General features: G+C 37.2%; 1 protein-coding gene across 1 annotated transcript; it reads right to left on the bottom strand.

Moving 5' to 3' along the window:
• Nucleotides 1–313: 313 nt before the first annotated feature.
• LOC136240570 (CST complex subunit CTC1-like) lies at nucleotides 314–22,589 on the bottom strand. Its single transcript, XM_066031568.1, has 16 exons — nucleotides 22,444–22,589; nucleotides 22,174–22,384; nucleotides 18,604–18,728; nucleotides 17,705–17,804; nucleotides 17,180–17,402; nucleotides 16,163–16,241; nucleotides 15,371–15,466; nucleotides 12,723–13,007; nucleotides 12,260–12,424; nucleotides 12,127–12,213; nucleotides 8,739–8,860; nucleotides 3,534–3,870; nucleotides 1,923–3,262; nucleotides 1,705–1,876; nucleotides 1,504–1,642; nucleotides 314–568 (listed from the first exon to the last, which is right to left on the bottom strand). The coding sequence occupies exons 1-16, from the start codon at nucleotides 22,459–22,461 to the stop codon at nucleotides 417–419; spliced, it is 3,651 nt and encodes a 1,216-aa protein (XP_065887640.1). The 5' UTR covers nucleotides 22,462–22,589; the 3' UTR covers nucleotides 314–416.
• Between the last annotated feature and the right edge of the window lie 40 nt (nucleotides 22,590–22,629).

Genomic DNA, 22,629 nt, shown 5'->3' with positions numbered 1-22,629 from the left:
CATACAGGGAGCACTGCTTAGTACACTCCTAGTGCAAAGCAAACAGGGAGAGAAAAGTCAATCATAAAATGTATAGCAGTGTTGGCAATGCTGTTTCCACCATTTTCAACTACCACATCATTATACGAATCTGAAAGTCTTGATGGAAAGTATGAGCTGGACTTCTTAGCCTTTTGTAACAGTCACATAATATACTGTACAAACATACACAAAATCATTTACGATACAATACAGTACTAATGCTGTAAAAGATGTACAAAATTTTTCTAAATCATTATTTTGGTGAAAAACTGAAAAGGAATGTCAATGCATATAAGGAATTTAAGAGATATTGTGAAACTACAATGATGAAATAAGTGTCGACAACTGAAGCTGTAATTTACAAGGGTGATAGTAAACTCCTAATCAACAGTTAATCAATTAGAGTCTTGTTCCAGTTGTTGAAATAACCTGTTACACTCCATCAAGCAGTCAACAGGTCCCATAGCCATGGCTCTTAACTGAATTCTTGGTAGCACAAAGGTGTCATAACAAATCTTGTTGACGTAAATCTGTCTCACTTTGGTTCCTAAAATTTACACATAAAAAACAGTACTAAACCATTCCAACAATTAAACTGGAGAGCTAGCTAGTTTAAAAGGACTAGTCAATTTTATTGTCCATGCATAAAAATACAGAGATACCACGGAGTCTGGTTGTTAAGCACACATGAACATAATTATTATTCATTATTAAGCACATACTGGTTTCTTGTACTTAATCGTTGATAAGTGTGTGTGGACAAACATGAAACTCCCAACACAAGATGCAGCTATACAAGAGAAGACATACTAGAGGTTTGTCAACTGTGCGAGGCTCAAAATGTGGTACATGGCCAATAATAATGTGGATTTCACTATGCTTACCAAACGAAATGGTCTTTTGCAGTATGAAAATCATACTCCACAAAATAGGTTTGCATAGGAACAGGGCTCCAAATATTGGTACAAGGTGACTGCAAATCACATCAATCCAAGTGAGGCTCCAAGAGAGCTAATCCATGATGAAGTTATGCTTATTACGCACATGTGCTTAACACATCAGAACATGTTAATAGCCAAAAAAATTTGGAAAGCTTTATTGAATGTATGTGCCAAACAACAAGACTCTACGGTATAACATGGCAGTGTGTTATCCCAGTTCTTCTATTGCTTGTCCATCTATTTCATTTTAGGATTGCAAAAAAGATTTATTTTAATGGACCCATAGTGTTTATGTTTTAAACATCTTGATTTTATTAATCCGAGGATATACTGTAACAATGTAGAGAAACAAAAGTTATGTTCCACCATCACAACACCATGTTGTGAAGACACTGTAAGTATACAAAATGCTTTAGCCATTGCCTACAGTACAAATTTTAAGGTTTCCTTATGAAGGAACAATGCAGGCACTTTTGCAGCTTATCCATTAAACCCTACCATAAAGAAAGTTTTAACAGTGATGCTTTAAGAATTTTCTTACCTGGTGTAAATGCTTCAGCATTAGTTAAAAATGGTGTAGCACAAACAGTGATGTTCCTTGACACAGAATTCCTACCAGCTAGTTTAGCCAGAAATATATTAGCTGATGTTTCACTATCAGACAAACTGCCATGATGAGGCTATACAAAGAAATAACAATACATTACACACACTGTGCACACACATGTGGCAAGTTCTATACCTGAGGAAACAAGCCAGCACTCTTCTTAAGCTTTTGGTAAGTTAGTTCTCCAAACTGTTGTGTCTTTTCTTCCAAGCTTTTCCACTCAGTTACACTGCAACCAAATGCAGTTGGGACAAGACTATCGTAACAATAGAGTAGGGCTTCACCACTTCCATCGGAGATTATTAGCCTGTAAAAATCATTACAAATTTGTGTATGTTTTTACAACAACTTACTTGCACTCAACAGAAAACTTTGGCTGCTGTAAAGAGCAGAACGGTGCACATTTTGCACCGACAACCAGCTTGTCACAAGTAGCACATTTGTATTGTATCCTCACCCATAGTATTGTAACAATGACACACCTCAACTTAACACAACCATGAGTCAGAATTCCATCAAGTAGTTTACTAGATAACATGCCCAGTAGACTGGTAGGCATCATCATTACTTTCAATGGAATTTTGTCACTGGAAACATACAAAGAGTCTTTACTAACAGCAGATAACTTGGGGACAATGCACTGGATTTTAGAGGAATCAACAGCCAGTACTTCTACCTTAGATAAGGCAGAAGAGCTACAAGTAAGTCTACCATAGTTGTACGTCATTTGGAAGTGAGTAAACAATAGAACGGCTCCAGGTATCAGCCCAACTGGCTCTGGTGTTAGAGTCAAATCATAATACACTAACATAGTGTCTGGAATACATCTTCCTTCTACCTCCATGACTAGCTTCACTCTGCTATAGGCAGGATTGATGTTGAGTGACTTCAAGTGATCTGCTGTAACTGGACCACATCCTAGCTCTCTTATATACACTAGTTTACCTTCTTTTATTTCAGGTAGGTTTGAATATTGTTCTGGAACAGTGAGGTCTTGTTTAAAACAAAATTTTCTTTTTATTAAGATCCCTGTAAAATTGACAACCTTAATATTAATGCTTTCGTACTCAAGAGTTAGTTTGTAATTAGACACAATATCAGTTACTTCTAAAACATCACCATTCACAGCAGGAGACCCTTCTAAAAATACGACATTAGTTATGTTACTAGCTACTTCATTTTGTGTACCCACAACTTGATATGTGCATCCAAAATGAAGAAGTGGGTAAAAACACAGATGACGTCTTGAAAGGTGAAAATAGTTTTTGTTTGCTGGTAAAATTGAAGCCTTCCCTGACTCTATGGTATAGCTAAGATTGACAGACATTTCTTCACATCTCAGCATCAGTGGCTGTTTGTACAGGTCTGAAATGTAAAATGATTTTTGGGTACTGCTTTCAAGTAGTGGCTTCTGAGAAATGTCAGTAGCAAAGACATCTTCTTCACTACACAATACATATACTGTACTGCTGTCCCAGCACTGTAAAGTCCCGGCAGTTTTCTCAACTACAATGAGCCACTTTTTAAGCACAATAGATTGGCCATACAACTTGGCAATGTTCGGAATTGATGGCTGTTGCTCAGTGATACAGTGTTCATCATACGATGAACATACTAGCAATTGTACTTCTCCACTAGTATCCTTTAGTACTAGCCGACCAGTGGATGATCCTTGTACTAATCCAGTTAGTATCTGTAAAGAGAAATACACAACACCACAGGTGCAACTACTAATTTGAGTGCATGAACCACTGACTGTAACCAAATGCACAATACAAGTCATAAGGGCTCCATACCAAACTTTAAAATGACAGGGTACTTTACTTAAACAGTATGAATGCTCTATTAGAGTAACTGACCGGTACAATGTACGTATATAAGTAATGGATAGCCTCAACAAAAAAGTGAAAACTCTAAAACAGTGTTTACAAAATGGACCAGCATACTGTTATGATTTCCCTTACTATTGGTGGATGAAATTGTGATGGGTTCACAACTCCATAAGACCACGATGTCTGAGTGTCCTGAGTAGTGCGTAGCTTCTCCCTGTACAAAGGTAGAACACCTCCACTTCTAAACTGTGCGACACCTTGATCCAATATGTCTTGTAGCTTTTCAGACAGTTCCTTCATGCTTGGCAGTTGCCATGCCCCACTATATGGTGTTTGTTCAACAACAGTTGCTGAAGGGCAGTAGTGAGGGGTGGAGAGAAACTCTTCGTAAATGTCCCTCTTATCACTGACTAATCCACTAAACTTATACAAAGCTGCAAAAACTTTCCTGATGTGTCCATTTCTAACACTGTAAATATGCAACAATTAGTACACTAGAGTATTACTGTTAAACAGTGATGTGTTAATGAAACAATCCTACATACGGGTCATTCCATACCAAATCAACAAAAAAAATCCAGACCCCTTTCAATTTTCGTGAAATTTGGCACAAATATGGACCCTTTCAAGAAACTTTCTCACACCAAAATTTGGCTCATTTCAGTGGTCTCCCTTTAAGTTATGACCACTCAAAGTTTCTGCTGAAAATTTTAATTTGCTTACATATCTTCAATAAAATGGCCATACCTTTGCTTGTGATTGACGTAGAAATCTCTGGTTTATATTTTTGAAATCCGTATTAAATTCTCTTTCAGATGATACATAATATTTAATAATTGCTAAAAGGAAAATGTTAAACCACAAAAATGTATCTTTTTACTTTGATCTTAATTTTCAAAAATATATATATTCTTTAATTTAATTTATTCTTCGTTTATACATGTCGCTCTAATACCAATCATTCAACACTGTAAGTTTAAAGTTGGGACCAATAGTAGATCATGAGTTATAGGTATTAATGTGTAGCCTTGTAATTACTGTTGTTTGTATGGTTCAAGTATGCAAAGATGCAATACCAATTGCAAGTAACTTTATGTAATACTATGTCACAATCATTTTATACATTGTTGGTTTGTAAATAAAGTTAATTTGTTTATGTTTGTAAGAAAACCCAGTAATAGCTTATACTTAAATACATATATTCAAGTAACTTACCCCTTATCAAGCTTGTATATATTGTTTCTGATTATGAGCCAAGTCTACTATATAGCAGACATGGGGCCAAGTACATGAGTACTTATACTTAAGTACACTTAAGTACAGATTAGAAAGTACTTGTACTTTACTTAAATACTTTCTTAATTTTCCCAATGTACTTGTACTTATACTCAAGTACTTGTATGTACTTGAGTACTTAAAGTACTTTTAAGTACTTGTAAGTACTGCAAACATTGTACATAGTTTGTACACAGTGGGTGTACAATGAGAATAACAAAATTGTATGAAGGTGCAGTTTACAACTTCTTGCGATTTTTCTACTGCCTTCCCCAACCTTAGTATGTATCATGTTACCATGTTTAATGATGTCATAGCATTCTGGCAAACAAAAACAATGCTGCTGTTCAAGTCAGTACATTCTAAGAGTTTAACAGAGAAAATGGTTGACAAAAACTGAAAGTATCAACCCCCCTAGGCATACTTACATACTACAATACACTGAATACAGTGTATATTTTACTACAGCAAAATGTACTTGTACTTTACTTAAGTACTTCCAGCATGTACTTGTACTTTACTTAAGTACTCTCTTGATTGCTGCTGGAGTACTTGTACTTGTACTTGGAAAATTCAAAAGTACTTGTACTTTACTTAAGTACTTTTAAATGTACTTGGCCCCATGTCTGCTATATAGTAGTGAAATAATGAACTTGATGACATTTTCACTAGCTACAGTAACTGCTACTGCTACTGTTAGCATTTAATTCTGATTATTGATATGCAAGTACGTATTTTGATATACAAAATTAATGTAGCTATAGTGGAAACTGTCCTAAGCCAGTCAGGGCCAATTTTTTTGGCCTTGATATGCAGGTGGCTATTTATATAGTTTGATGTGTATAAATATCTTATTAGAATAATTTAAAGTTAGCCCTTAATAGAAAGGTGGCTTTTCATTACAGGTGGCCACTATAAGACAAGTTCCACTGTAATTTGAAACACTTACAAATAAAACATAACGTTATGTAGCTGCATTCTCTGTTGTTAACACAGGCATGAATGTTTCAAATATTGTAATCTACTAGAGCCTTTTAATGAATAACTGATGCAGATACTTTATACCTTCAAAAATTCAATTGTGTACTGATATCAATCAATGCATCAGAATTCATTGCATGTCAAAGTTACATGTGAATGATTGTAGAGACCGTCATGCAATATGCACTACTTTCAGTATCAACTTTTACTATAACACTCTTCTATATTACATGATTTAACTTTGAAGTTAAGTGCCTTGACCATTTCTTTAATCGATTATTGATGTAATTCACTTTAAGCTATAGATATGTATCAGTGTACAATTGCTGTAGTGAACCTTTTGTACAGTGTAATTTCTATGGAACATCTCTATGATTCTACGATTCTTAATTATAGAATCAAATAATGAGCTACATTGCTATATCTAAGTAGTTTCATAATGATACAGTTGATGTATGGAGTTTAAGCCAGTTACCTTAGGGCCAAAATTTCTGGGCCATAATGTGCAGATTCTGCTTAATACATTTGCATAAGTGTATAGCAACAATTTAAAATTAGCCCTTATGGAGTGGTGCCCTTTCTATACAGGTGGCCACTTTCCACTCTATTCCATCAAATTTTTGACGAGTAAGACAATGCATAGTGGTTTTAGAAGTGTACATTATTCCAGCAAAGGCATTGTTTATAGGTACAAACATATAAAAGTGGCCTTTAGGTGGTCAATAGTAGGCTTTCCCTTTCAAAGTATGATTCAAAAGTGATACAGAGTGTAACATATCTTAGCAGCTACCTTAAAGGCCACCTTTTCATAAGGACCAACTTAAAATAGTACACTAATGCTACTATATGAAGCAGCTATCTAGGTATTAAGACCACAAAGCTTTGGATATCACTAAGACATGGTATTTCAATTCAACAGTTCCACTTTACATGTACATACAGTGTATGTATGAATAACATGTCGTTTGCATCCATTGTACACACGTTTAAGATTGGAAATCATCATCATAATTTGTAGCCGAATATTATATAGTAAAATTGAAAGAATAGATTGAAATATCATTAGTTGTACAGTAAATCCCCTATAAATATAGCTACCTCTATAATAAGATCACCTTGTTATAGTGGCCACCTCTATTTTATAGGACACTGAACTTACAGCAAAAATATACTCAGTGATTCCTTTAATAGGCTGCTCCAACTTTCTTAGCTTTAAAAGTGGCTCTGTTAGTATGGTTTCACTGTAGTGAGCCCTTGTCAATACAAACCCTAACTATTTCAATGCACAAAATGATTTGTGACATACTAATATAAGATTACTTGCAATTGGTATCGGAAATTACATTGTAAAAATACTATACAAACAGCAGTGATTACAAGGCTACACATTAACACTTATAACTCATGATCTACTATCCGTCCCAACTCTAAACTCACAGTGATGAATGATTGCTATTAGAGCAACATATAAACCAAGAACAAATTTAATTAAAGAATATATTTTTGAAAATTAAGATCAAAGGAAAAAGCTACATTTTTGTGGTTTGACCTTTTCCTTTGAGCAATTATAAAACATTATATATCACCTCAAAGAGAATGTAATAAGGATTTCAAATATATAAACCAGAAATTTCTACATCAATCACAAGCAAAGTTATGGCCATTTTATTGAAGACGTGTAAGCAAAATAAAAATTTCAGCAGAAACTTTGAGTGGTCATAACTTAAAGGGAGACCAATGAAATGAGCCAAATTTTGGTGTGAGAAAGTTTCTTGATAGGATCCATGTTTGTGCCAAATTTCATGAAAATCGAAAGGGGTCTGGATTTTTTTTTTGTTGATTTGGTATGGAATGACCCATACTATAGTTGACAATATTATTATAATGATATACACTGATACTGTATGGCAGGTTATTGTAGCATCCGAAATTTTAAAAATAGCGGCAGAAAATTTAGCAATTGAATGGCAACGCTAAAATTTAAATCTCGCTTTTAATTAAGATACGCGCAAAAATCCAATGTGAAATACTTGTAACAAGTGCAAACCAGTTTTGTTTCAACTAGCAGAGTGAAAACAAAGCACTTTGTAGTGCATGGAGTCATACATGCAACCATTGCATCGCTTTGTCTGCTGTCTTCCGCATCCCCAGCCGTATCCATTGTTAAACTATACTCTGCATGGGCTGGAGAAAAGATTCAATTAAGAACTGGACCCTTGCTAGCAGGTCTGTAAGCTAAATCTCAATCCTTTTTAGTTCGAGCCATTAGTTAGTTTGGGTCACATGCAACTCCCGTGTGATGGGCAACCACATGATTTGAGGCACTCTAGCAAGCCCACTATCCGTTAGAATTGCCCATTTATCATCCACCTACAGTTAGTAATAGACCTTTAGCATTTTCCAATCCAGATCCCTCTGTTTACAAACTGACTTCTGACTTTAATGCAACACTCTATTCCAATGATTATCATCCATTCATCTCTTCGTTCAATCCACTAGTACCTACCAGTTCCCATTCTTCTCTCTTCACCCTGTATTAATCCTTCCCCACTATGTTAAGCGTCTCCCTTCCAACGGGACTGTATATTTAGTATAATTATTGTTTTAGCTCATGCGTGTATGCATTAGTGTGTGGTCACGTACACCTTTCCTTATCCGCACTTCTTGCTTCGACTCTCATTAACTGTACACAGCTTAATTTCTGGGCAAACGTATCTTTCCAGAGTGCTTAGTGATGAAACTGCAGTCTTAGACTAAATCACGCAATAACGTTATTATCATGGTGCCAACATTCTTACAAATTAAATCTTAGCGAATGACCCCAAAGGTTAAAATTAATTCCTCGCTATAAAAACCCGCTATGTGGTATTATTAGCTCAGTATTTAGATGAACAAAATGGCTGCTGTTCTAGCCTCCGAATCACATCATATAATTCTAATAAGTATTAGTGTAGAATAGTCTAATACTCTACATAGTCTCTACATACTCTAATGGAGCAATCAAACACTCTAATATAACAATCAGTGAAGTATTCATGCAAAAATCTATTACAACTTACAAACGTGTTTATGCTTACTTACCGACTATCCACTAAAGCTAGTTTATCCTTCAACAATGAGTGTATTTTGTACAGCCAATGAAACTTCCTCAGGTTTAGTGAGTGCCCATAGTGAGCTATCAAACTTTTCCTGATGACAAGAGGCTGAAAAGAAACATACAAACATCCAACATAGCACAAGTAAATAACAACAAAGAAATGATAATGTGTTGTCCTACCAAGAGGAGTGAATACAAACATGTGAGAGGCAAGTATGTATTACATACTCAGAAACAGAAACATACCCCATACCGGTAGTTGGTAAAAAGCGGATTTCCGGAATTCCGTTACGGAATTCCGCGTCCATTAATGTTATCACGTGATTTCAAAACAAGTCATTTTGTGGTATTTAATATTCTCGCTCGTTACTATGTAATGGACGCTGCGTTAGAAGTAGGTGACAGCAGCAGCAGCCAAGAAGAAGAGAAGGAACCATCGTCGAAGAAACGCTATTCTCAATTGTTCGAAATGGAAGCTAAGTTTGAAATAGATGACTGCAGCAGTGGGGAAGAAGAGAAGGAACCAGCGTTGAAAAAACGTTATCCTCGGTCGTTAGAAATGGATGAAACGTTAGAAGTAGATGACTGCAGCAGCGAAGAAGAGGAGGAACCAGTACCGAAGAAACAAAGGTAAGCCATGGTGTGCAATGAGTAACTCAGCGTAGCTATATTCGGCTGCCAGTAATTTAACTAAGTACACGGCCGTCGAGCATGGTAACTTCCTGAGGAAGCACTAACTTGCACCGCTTGAGTCTGGGCGGCTTGTTACAGTGGTGTTGTGAGCGCTGGGCTGTTACAGTATCCAGCCATTGAGGGAAGGCATAGTTCAACACCAGGAACAACAATCACATAAATTGCTTGTGCTCTATTAGAATATGGGTGTGTGTTCTATTAGAGTATTTCGATCTGGATTTTATAAAATTGCCTCCCCCATAATTCCGGAATTCCGGAAATCCGCGCGGAATTCCGGAAATCCGCATTTTACCAACTACCCCCCATACCTAAATGGAAACAGGCATTTATTTAATAGTAGTGGAGGATTCCACAGAACACCTCCCCTGTCAAGATTGAGCCAAATTGATCTCCAAAAGGCATACTTCTCATCTGTGACCGCTTCAAATTTTACAATACAGTGGAACCTCCCTTATCCCAACCTCTATTATCCAGGAACCTCCAATATTTGGGCACCTCCATTATCCCAGTCTGGACAGCCCAAATTAGTCATTGGGCTTGTAGTCTATTGACAACAATGAAGTTTGGTTTAGATGAAAGCACAAGGAGGGAGCCTAAGTGTATGTTACATACCCACTGGAGGTTTATTAGAAGGGTTGACAACCCGAGGGCACGGTTTAGGCACAGCCAAGGTCACTAATTAATGCCCGCCGAGGTGTCAAACCAAGACGAGGGCTTCAACCTACTAAAAAATGACAGTGGGTATCTAACCTATTTAGAAAGCAGCTTGTTACCAGCACTGACAAAAGAAGCACAGAGTCACGCTAGGTAAGGTCCTTTACAGCGTGTTTGCGTGTGCCGCCTGCTTAGTGGCCTGGTTAGTGTTGTTTTAGCAGCTGTTATTTAGTTCCAAGGCTTGTTTACTAGCTAATACAAGCTGGCCATGAAGCGACAAGCTTTATTACAACTAAGCTTTATTAGAACTGGCCACAAAGCACAAGCTCTATTACAACTGGCCATGAAGCGACAAGCGTTATTATTAAAACTGGCCACAAGCAACAAGCTTTATTACAACTGGCCATGAAGGGACAAAAGTTACAAACAGGTGCAATAGCACAGCTGAAGTGTGTTGATGGTTTAATGGAGACAGTGCTGACAAGCAGATGAAGATATGCTTGCTGTAAAACGGCAACACCAGTAGTTTCACTGATGGCTATGAATGTGGAACATTGTTGGGGGTAACTGTAATATGCATCGAGCAGCTGGCTTGTTCGGTTTGATGGCTAGCTTGGTCAAGTGCTGGTATGGCTGATGAAGGTAAAAACCCAAATCTCACTAAACATACAACTACTAATTAAATCAGTGACATAGAAAACTCTTTGAAGTGTTGTTGAATTTACCATAACAGTCTCACATGATAACAGGTCTCTAAATGAAACTTGGAACCCTCACCTCAGGTCTCTAAGTGGTATTAATAACCTCATTAACTGTGTCAACATCAAAGAGAATTATTCATGCTGCTTTCTAAAGGTTGCTTTTTACCTGTTAGGTGGCTTGTTTATTCTACTAATAATAGAACTTACCACTTGGTTGCTAGGTGATAAAACATTTTTACAGCCTAGGGGAGTGACCATGAATGCTTTGTAGTGACTTCCCCTCTCTACCCACTAAACTGTATAGTACAAACTGATAGCAATAATAGCATCTACTTCAGCATATTAGCATGCATTTCTTAATTACGGACATTTCTGAGATACGGACACTACAATGTACCAGACTACCTAAATAAGAGAGGTTCCACTGTAAGAAAATACTATAGTAATTTGTGTACTGATTTTCAGATAAAGCACTGAGGCATAAGTAAAATTCATTGTCATATCTACTGAACAAACAACCTTTCATATCTTGACAGGTACAACCTTTATAAGTGGAATTAAATACCAAACCAGATCTCAACTGTAAATGTAACCAACCTGCAACTGAGATGTTCTAATAGAGCAGTCAATATTGTAGTGGAACATTCAACAAAGCCAAACAGTAAGAGTAACATGTACACATGGTAGGCACAGTTATATATGTTACTGTCTCAGCAATAACCCAGCTAGCACACAGCTTCCAAATTCTTTTAATTTTTTCAGCATTATCTACAGTGCCCGGAATGGATCACCAAAGTTTCAGCTTATTGTGGTGAATAGTTTTGGAATCACTAGACAGTAGGAAGAGCAAGGAAATCGATTTGTACAGTGACTATACTGAAAACAAACTACAGGCACTTTACATTTGCAGCCATAACTTCTGTTTTTGCATTAATCTACAGCATTGAGATTCAGCTTAAAATGTTCACCATGGATTGGCAAATCAACTTTTAGCCCCTGAGTGACTTGTACAGATAGCAATTTATTCAAATTTTTTTTTTTTTTGTAGAAATTACAACAATCTTGTTTACGTCTACAGCATCATGAACAAACACATGTGACATGCATACCATTGGGAATAAAGACACAAAACAAAGATTGTCGCCTCAGGCAAATAAGATAATGTCTAGTTTTAATTCTTCTCTTAGTAATGGCTCGATTCAAAGTTGTGTATTCATTCTCTTTGTAGCACATGTAATTTTACGATTTTTAAAAAAAATTTTAAAACACATGCTTCTGCAAACTAGGTGGGTGTTTGCTGAGATGGCAATAAATACATATTAACCTCAAATGGAGTGTTGATGGTTGAAAAATTTACAATTTTTACACAACTGCGACTGCAACAGCAAAACGCTAGCACGTTTTCATCTTTCTACATCAATACAATAGAGTAAGTGAGTTAGAAACCATTGTGTTACCTTATCAATGATCTTCACTGGATGGACATTGTCCAGACAAATGGTGGTACCTACCCGGAGACCACGGCAAAGGTTCATACACGGCTTGTGAACAAGAAACAATTGCACTTGACCGTCAAGTTCATATATCCCAGCTTCTGGTGATACACATCTTGTAATGGTTCCCTAAATGATAACAGTATTGAATATACACATGTGTACACTCTGGACACAAACAACTCACTTCATGCCACACACACGACTGCACATATGCATCCATGTACAGACACCTGTACACACACAATCATATGCTCATGTACCAAATACACATGCATGCACACACATACAACCACAAATACAAATGCACGCACGCACGCACACACCACACACACACACACACACACACACACACACACACACACACACACACACACACACACACACACACACACACACACACACACACACACACACACACACTTACAGTATAAGACACAGCGGATTGCACACTACTGGCTGTAGTAGTAGCTCCAAACGATTTAACACTAGCTGAATGTTGCTGTTGTTGCTCAGACTCCATTACTATACCACTATCATATGTCTCAGCACAATGCTTCTTTTGAGACTGATCATCATCACCACTTGACAGGCTTCTCTTCCTAGTAACACAATCATCACTGGGAGGTGGTATATCCATCATATTAGCAGTGTATTCTAATACTTTAGACTTCTCTGAGGTAGTCAAAACTCTCCTTTGTACCTTAACATCCTATATCACAAAACACAGATAATTCTTCGTGTTGCAAGTATCAATTTATGGACTTAGATATTACACATTGTGAAAACAATACCAAAAAGTCACTAATGGCATGGCTCCTGATTTGCTTTATGTATTAGTTAAAGCATTGCCGCGAGTGCTATACGAAAAATACAGTGGGCGAGAGACAAATATAGCACGAGGAGAAGTCAAGTGCTATATTTTGTCTCAAGACTACTCTTTGAGTGTTATATTTTTCGTATAGCACAGGCAAGGCAATGCTTTAACTGATTTAAAGAACTTTCAAGTTTCGAGCTGGAGCTTGAGTGCGAAACTATTCGAGACTCACCAAGCAAGCCTTTGGTGAAACAATTGACTCCACTCTGGATATGGATGTACCTTCAAGACCCTCTGGAGTGCTTTTAACTTCATCTCTAAGATGCTTTCTTCTCTGTTAATCGTCCTTGTCATCCCAATTTTAGGGTCAGGTGCTGCGTAACTAACCGTCTTAAGTCCACACACAGTGCTACAACTACCTCGATATAGCACTGCGTTAACCAATATAGCACTGCGGTTGGAAATATAACACTGTGGTTGCGTAAACTGTTCTGTATGGCAAATATAGCACTATTATTCACTTTGATCTTCACTCCAAAGTTCTTTAATGGTAAGATTGAGGACTGTACTTTACACAATATAGTGCTTTACTTCATGGTTGGTGAGTTGTTAACTACATATGCAAGTTTTGTACGTGGTTCATGGTCATTCCATATCCAGGGTGTAGGAAAAGCATTTATAAGGCTAGGCTGGTATTAAAGTCACGCATTGAATTTGCCAACCAGAGACACCATAGCACGTGCTATCTGCACACTCTTCTGTACATATCATCAGTTTCTTTTTAGGACAGTGGCATCATATACCTCAGAGCAAGGAAAACGTTTAACCACATCATATAAGACAACACAAAAATATTAAGACCATGAAAATATGAAAGCACATTATGAAGTATATAGCTACATACATCAGTAGATAAAACTATAAGCAGAGAGTCAACTATGTCAAGTAATGAAATGTCAATTATCTGAACACCAAAATGACTGTTCTATTGCAGTATTTTGTCAACAGGTGTATGTTCTATTAGAGTAAAAGCTATAAACGAATAGCTGGTTAATTTTTACTTTTTTTCCCAGTTACAAATACTAGTGCTTGGCAATATATGCATATTAATAGTAACAGGAAATTAGCTGCAGCTGTCATTGTGAGTTTGCATCATTGCTTAGGTCTTTATATATATATATATATAGAGTGGTATAATATGCATCTCAAAATCCAAAATTCTTAATTCAGTACAAATAGGCAGGTGCTTGGTAAGTAGAACACTAGGAAAATGGTGGGAACAGAAAGCGAGAATGGGAACAACTAGCAAAATGTCTGATAAAGGTCATCATGTCAATATATAGGTTGGATTTTACTTCTTTGCAGCATTGTTGGATCCTTCCACTAAACTGATCAAAACACTCTAATAGAGCAGTCACCTGCATTTAAAAATCTAATAGAACGTTTTGGACGCCTGTGAATTGATGGACTACAGTATATACGTAGCTGGCATATATGGACTAGTTAGTCATCAACACTGAAAGTTAACTATCCATAAACATTATAAAAATATTCAACCATTGAGCATGAAGAGGTTTACCAAATTAACTGCATATAGACGTGGGAAGTTGCACTTGCATCCTCAGGATGAAAGTAACATGGTGGGGTATCTTGCAGCTGCAGTATGTGTCAAGGCTCCGGAACCCCTCTTGGAGCCGCTTCAGCTTGACAAGCATGCTGCTGCATACCCCCATCATGACTTCTTATCTAGATGCAGCATACAGGTGCAGTTTTAAAAACCTATAAGTTTATCTATTAAACTGATGTTTATGATTTCAAAGCCAGAGTTACTAATTTTCAGTGTTAATGACCTAGCTAGTCTATATACCTAATCTATGCCAACTATAGTCCATCAATTCACAGGCTTTTAATACAGGTCCCAGGTGGATAGCAAACAAAACATTCTCGACTGCTCTATTAGAGTATTATAAATGCGGGTGACTGCTCTATTAGAGTGTTTCGATCATTTTAGTGAAAGGATCCAACAAAGAAGTATGCATGTGCTGTAAAATACAACCTGTATATTGATATGATGACGGCATTTTCGTTGATTGTTCCCATTCCCGCCTCCATTCCCATTCCTATACTGGTATTTCTATACATTGCGATAATTGGTTAAGCAAGATGATCGGTATGGTATTACTGGTAAATCGCCAACCACTACATAATGAACACCCCAACCCCTTCTAATATTTAACTCTCCACTGTATTGTACACACCTTCTTAGTATAAGTCATGATCTTCACTCGAAGGTGAGTAAACACATATGTTGTTCCAATTGATAACAGGTTAGTTGTATGTAGCAGATGTCTGTCCTACAGAACACAGTCAGTCACGCACCTGCACAGCACACATTACATTACAATTAGACATGCAAAGCCTACAACAGATTTCTGTACAATAACTTAGAACTTCGATATCTCTAGCTGGTTAAACAAAAAGCTTGCTTTTGAAATGCACCTCAAAACAACCATTTTCAGTGACCAGTTAGATACATTGCCCCTACTACGTGTTATATTATGTTTAATTCCAACAATACAACATTGGCACGCTGTACTTATAAAGATACAGATGGCATTTGCACAATGTTTATAGCTTAAATTCCCTACTGAAAATATAGAAGATTTCGGGTGGCTAATTTCACTTTAGAATAATTTGCTCAGCTTGCTCTATATTCATAGCCTCTACCCAAAACATTCTATAACACAGCATACCAAATTGGTACACATTTCCCAAAACTTGTCTGAAAAGTGAAAATGTCTCAAGGACCAGATGAGAAACTAAAATTCAATCCTATAAGTGATGAAGTAAACACATGCTGAGTACTGAATGGTATTAGGGGCCTAATACAGTATCGTGTATAAACCTATAATGACTAGATACATTAGAATGCCAAATACGTATGTCTAGCACTGCTGCCTAATTGAAAAGGAACTTTATATCATATAGTATGTATATAGCAGAATGATAACAGTATCAGTGCACACATTAACGTTGAAACAAGTGCTAACCTGTACTACAATGTGACAGGAATTAGAGTAGTGAAGATCAATAAGTTGGACCATAAACACTCTCTCTTTAATAGTAGTCCTGCAACAAACACAGATCAGTATTACGGTTCGCAACACACACGCACACACACACACAATGTGTACATGTCAGTGTCACACATTGCACACATACATACAACTCCACCAGAGAATTCAGTACTGGAGGCTAAGCTCAATAAGAGATGGAAAGGTAAGTTAAGTACGTACACATCACTACTAAATTCAGCCATACATACATACATACAACGGAAGCAAAAAAGCTATTTTAGTGGTAAGTATCAAACACTTAAACACTAGTTACGCTGAATCGACTTTTAACAATAAACAATCACTTAAACCATCACAATATTATGATAGTCATAATTGTGTTGTATGTTTATTTACACATACCATCAATAACATAGTCCAACATGTAGGAGGTCAGCAATCCAAGGTGTGATATTAACTGTGTGTTTGTCTTGTAAATGGATACATTGAAATATACATAATTCTTCATGCACTATTAATCCACAAAGGATTTCAAGCAAGCCCTAATTTAGTAGTCAATATGCACTTGATGCAGTTGGAACCTACCTTAACAAACTCTCCAAATTAAGCACACAATAGAAAACCTCTATGTTACAAGGGGGTTAGTCCAACAGGTCTGGCTTAATGAATTAATATTCTACTCTATAATTATATCCACCAATCTGCTTTGCATGCTGATTTTTAAAACTTGCTAAACTATTGCTAAACTTTCGTTAACAGTACCATGCAGGATAATTTTGGTATGAAGACTGTTGGAAAACTTGTGAATAACTGAGATCTATATATATAGAACTTTTCTTGTAATACATTTCATTTAAAAAATACTGTAATACTGCATCTATGCTCTTTACTACTACACACAGACACACACTTACACACAGTCATACACACAACACTATACCGTGCGTACATGCACACACACAATTGGCAGATATACAAATATGTGTATACCTGTATAACATACTGTTGGCTACTAACTGGCCATACACACTGAACTCTTTCTGAATTGAAGATTGTTCCTTGTGGCCCTCAACCTGTTGTACTAACAGTTGTACAGTACAGACATCAGCTGGTATAACAGGTGGTGGAGTCACTGTAGATGTTAACAACTGGTATCCACTGATCTCCAAGTAAACTAACTGGTTACGTCTTGTGCTCATGTTCTTCTGGTAGGCTAATGTAAAGCAACAAGAAGAGTTGCATATAGTATAGAAAAATTTTGATGCATAGATACAACAGAAATGGTACATAATAGTTCTTCACGATATCTGACTTAGAAAAGCTAAAGATTGATTACAGTACAAGACATAAAATGCTTGAGAACATCCCCATTAAATGACGTACGGCTGATAGTTTTGATCACAGGGAACAACCTTCGCTACAGGAACACACTAGCAATGTCTACGCTTTACTATATGAATTGTTGCAGAGCACAAAGTCTTTACTTGAGACAAACAGACCAATAAGTGTGTTTACCTGGGATGATATCCATTGGCACTGGTTCTGATAGAATATAGTTCCATTTTGTTAATAGCATAACATCATTCATACAGTCCAGAGATACACTGCTAGTCACCTAACAGAGCAATAAGCTATGAATGCCAAATACATCATCCTAACACAGGAGCCTACAAGCAGTACATAGCTAGTACCCTAACAGTGATAACTTATGAGTTACTGGTAAACAGTACACAACACAGAAACCTCACAATAACACAGACACAGTGAACCATAAAAATGCTATGAAGTGGCAAGTAATACTCTTACCAGGTAAATACCCATTGTGTAATTACATAAGTAAAACAATTGGACAGCAACAGGTGGCTACCAATTACATAAAGATACCACCACTACAACAATATCGATACACAACATGGTTAGTGCCTTTTTCGTGAAGTATTATCACCATATATACCCTTTGTTAAATGCTGCAGCGTTTATTACCTTAGTTTCAAAAATCGATGCGATGACTATTTAAAATCAGCCACCACCCGATATTTGAAAACAACGTTCAAGCCATTATTTTTGAAACTGATTGTGGCACCACTCAAGTGTGGTTACTATTGATGGTACGGTGAGGAAATATGGTAAGGAAAGTTGTTTTCTTTTCGTTGGTATTCAAGTCCCTCACTGAGTTTATCAACCAGTGATGCAACACGGTACACCTGCATTACGTAACATTACAGAAAACATCCCAGGTAAAGAGCTGGATAAAATTGGTGTGCTTGACAAGCACCACTTAGTGCTAAGTAGAGTAGTGTTCAAACTTGTATGTACATATCACAATGGGGTGTTGTTAAGTGCATGAAGTTTAACTATCTAATGTAGGTCTCCCTTCCCTTAGTAAAAACAGTTAAAGAATTTGTTGCACTTACTTCACAAGCAATGCAACCAGTTCCATCTGAGAAGAAAATCTCTCCACTGTAACCATCACCTGATCCACTATCAGTGACCAGCCTGCCCAACAGGATCACTGGCTCCACTGGAATACTACCAGCATCTGTAACAAACAGGATAACTAAATCTGAATGCATTTTTTGAAAATGTATGCTTAGTAATACATCAGTTCTTAGACAGTTTGGCCATGCACAAGTGTCCTGTTTAACATGGTGCTGCATGATCACTCCACTACATTATTTCCAATATGTGGCCAGCTGGAAGGTTTTAAAAATATTTCAAGCTATGATGAATGCAACATTATTTACTTCATGGCTATAGGAAACCTTCATATTGTATATTGGGAGAGAATATGGGATGTATTACACAGTTTCATGCATTAGAATCATGCAACAACATCTGACAATACGTGGCCTGTGATGCCACAGATGTCAAGTGGTCTGGCTGGTTTTGCTGTGCCCTGCCATAACTGGTCCTCCCCAATAAAACTTCCACTACCAGCTTCCAAATCTTCCTCCTTTATCTACAGTATATAGTCTTGGCTGCAACTGCATGACAGTGTAAGAACTATTTTATATCTATAGTATGTATGCGTTGAGCTGGATCCTCTAAAACATTTAATAACTCACGGATACAATTAACCATGATCTTGAAATTTGGCTCATTTGTAGTACTGCTTGACCCGCTAAAAATATTTCAAAAACTTTTTGTTCAAATGTCCAATATGATATTCAATCAAATTTTTCACCATACATTTCCTGTGAGGAAGCCATAAAAGTGTCGCATCGATTATAGCTCTCTCCCAAACTTGTTATGGAGCGTGTCTGTTGGTAACACCTTTGCTGTTACCACCAATCATCTGGTTGGCTGAAATGTTACCTCTCTTGAGAAAAAATCCACTTATAATTTTAGTTGTTTTTCAGGATCCAGCTCAACTTGTACATGCTATAGGTGTCAGCAGCAAATTAGCTTGACATGTGACAAAAGTTATCCACTTTTCATGCTTAAAAACAACATAACCATGTGTCCTTCCGCATGTCTGTGACCTATTAATACACCTGTATTCACAGATTGCCAACCACCCTACACCTCAGCAAATTTCTAAGTTCTCTTCGCCATTGACAGTTACGTATACTAAAGAAGCCATATAACAATAAAATTACAGGATTTCGTTCTTCTGAGGCTGAAACAGCACTCCTTAGATCACATATAGCGTCTCTGTGTGGTGAGTCCTTCTTCCTATAATTGCGCGATCAACGAGAGACCATACAAATGCACTCTAGCAAGTGATGATGCTTGCACTGATATCAGATTATTCATTGTTGTGAATTTCATTTCTATAAACCAATTCCTTGTACACAAAGCAAGTGGTTTGCTTATTACTGGATTAAAATTAAAACTAAATTGTATGGTGCCATATTGTCTGACCATATTGTGTAAACGAAATGGCCTCAAGCTGACCAGCCTTTGTTGACGAACCATAGTTTATATGTACTGCCTCTTCCATATGCTTAGTCTGACTTTGTTATTGAGAATGATGTGTACAGCAAGATTAGCTACTCTACTACTAGCTATATAGGATGTGAATACGGCACTGTGTGTGTGCTGCTTGCTTGTGCTTGTGTGAAAGAAAAAGATTACTTCCACTAGCTCATGTTCCACTGGTGACACTGACTAGGTATAGTAGATGACCCAGTCAGATGTAAATAAGTACAAACGGTTAGGCGTGGTCTTCCACGTGTAGCTCTTACTATATATGCAGTCACTGCACATTCTGCCTATATCCCTGGCCCAAAACTACAAACACAACTACTTCCTTTAATACACAAGGTAGCTAATTATTTACATACATATATCATGCAATACCACTTGCATTTAATCTTTATAGGCTTACATGGCTAATCACAAGGTAGCAAAGCAATCTACCCTGGTTATATTCTGTTACTCTGTTGCACCAAGGTGTCTTTCAAGTTAGCTAATCCATAAGTGGATTTATAAAAAAGGAGACATACATATTGAATAAGAAATAGGGATTGCTGAAAAAAAAATGAAATAAGAACAGATTGTTGGATTAATCGACAAGATGGTTACCTCCAATAAACCCATAATGACATGACTGCTTACTTTAACACCGAGTCAAGGGAATTACAGGTGTGTCGGATGTACATAACTTATAATTATGCATAATCCTTGTTGATTTAAGTCTTATTTCATGGTGTATTTTATAAAAGCATCCCTGTTCCCACTTCCTTACTTAAAATATCTAATTTTTTAATACATCTATGATATCATAACCATGCAATATTCTGTCCTTACTGAACACTCATGGCTTTGTAATACAAAATAGCATAGTGCAAATATTCTAATACAGTTAAGACATAATAACTTGTTATGTGAAGGAGTGTACATAGTTTGGGCCCACATGGCCTGTTTTTTGTGCATCCAGTCACATAAGGTCTAGGGCCTTGTAACTCTAGCAGGCTAGCAGAATCAGCCTAACATTGTAAATGGAGCTTGGAAAACACTTGTTTACTAGCAAAAATAGTGTTAGAAAAATAAAATTCAATCCAGTAATCCAGTCCAGTAATTAGACTGTCAGCTATTAAGTAGTTTATTTGCCAACATCTTACTGACGTAGAAAATGGTGGATATGATTTGTCAATTGGTAGTTAGCCACTAATTTCTTAATACCAACCTAGCTTTCTTCACTACAATGAACTCTGCATGTCAATACTAATAGCTACATAGGTATAAAGAACGCAGCACAAGTGAACAAATAGCCTTGTTCTAGCTCCGGGATGTGTCAGTTGTGCATAGCGAATCAAATTGCATGTCCGGCTTAGTGACTAGGTGATTAGTTGGCCCATGCAACCTAAACTAAGGGACTGGGGAGAGATAGTTGTGTTCGACTACAATACATACATATAACGTGATTTGTGCTGAATCAGTGGAGGGGCTCTTATGCAACTTCCAGCCAGAGGGAACTACGTAACTGTAACACACACACGCACGCACACACACATACTGGGTGGTTAAGGGAGTGGGAACAAGTTGCAGTACTGCAAGTGGTTGAAAAACCAAGGCTGCTGCAACTGGGTTGGGGCAGGGTACCGATTTTGGGAAGACAGGTTATGTAGCATGACAGATCAGCCTTCTCTGCATTGTAGTAAAGCAGTAAATCCAAACACAGTCATGTACTAGCCACACATACATGTATGTACCCACCCTAGATAAGTACTGTACACAAATGCTATTAGCCAAGGTAACTATAAGCACTGCAGTCGTGTTACATGACAAAAAATATGGAGTATGCTCCACCTTTAAAGCAGCCACACAAACAACCACACATTGAACAGAGTATTTCAGATCAATTCTATACAGAAGTTTAGTAGGTATGCAAGAGCACCAAACTGAGTTACACCAAGTAAATAAAACACTACTCATCACTGCTGGTAGCTGTGCTTCTGCAACTCATGCAAGTTTTACTGAAATTATTTAATGAAGCCATCATCACATCTGCTGTAAATGCACACTAGGATTAACACTACCTTTGCCAGTGGAGCCATTTTCTTCGCTCAGAGATGATTGCATTGCGTGATCAAAATTTGTCACCAATTCTTTTACAGTCATCAACTTGACAAATGCCTTTTTTGTGCACGCCAGCACACCGGCAGCTGCTTGCACGATCTCTGATTGCCATGTGGCAGGCGAATCCGGTTCCACATTGCGTTGGAGATGATTCAACAGTCGTGCTTCAAGCTACGAAATCGAAAAGGACATTGCAATTGCTAACTCAACACCTTGCAACTAAGATTTACCTGCAAAATAGTGCTCATTTCATGGCAGCGGAAACCAGAAGACGCTGTTTGTTAGAGAAGACTAGAATAAATGGGTCCGCCTTAGCGGCCACAAGTGGCTAAAAACTCGGTCTGCGGCTTTTGTACATTGGAATTGTTCAAATTCTACAAAGACCCATTTGACCATGTTAATATACGGAGAAATCC

This window comes from Dysidea avara, chromosome 12 (genome assembly GCF_963678975.1).
Source record: "Dysidea avara chromosome 12, odDysAvar1.4, whole genome shotgun sequence".
In the NCBI taxonomy this organism is placed as follows: Eukaryota; Metazoa; Porifera; class Demospongiae; order Dictyoceratida; family Dysideidae; genus Dysidea; species Dysidea avara.
Note: the sequence above shows the minus strand (reverse complement) of the source record. Positions and strands in the feature narration are given on the sequence as shown.

Bases quoted from the DNA above. Each gene is read 5' to 3' on its own strand.
- LOC136240570 (XM_066031568.1), bottom strand. The intron at 15,467-16,162 runs GTTAGCACTTGT...TGTGTTCTGTAG, and splicing joins CCTGTCACATTGTAGTACAG to GACAGACATCTGCTACATAC. The intron at 12,214-12,259 runs GTAACACAATGG...GTATTGATGTAG, and splicing joins CAGTGAAGATCATTGATAAG to AAAGATGAAAACGTGCTAGC.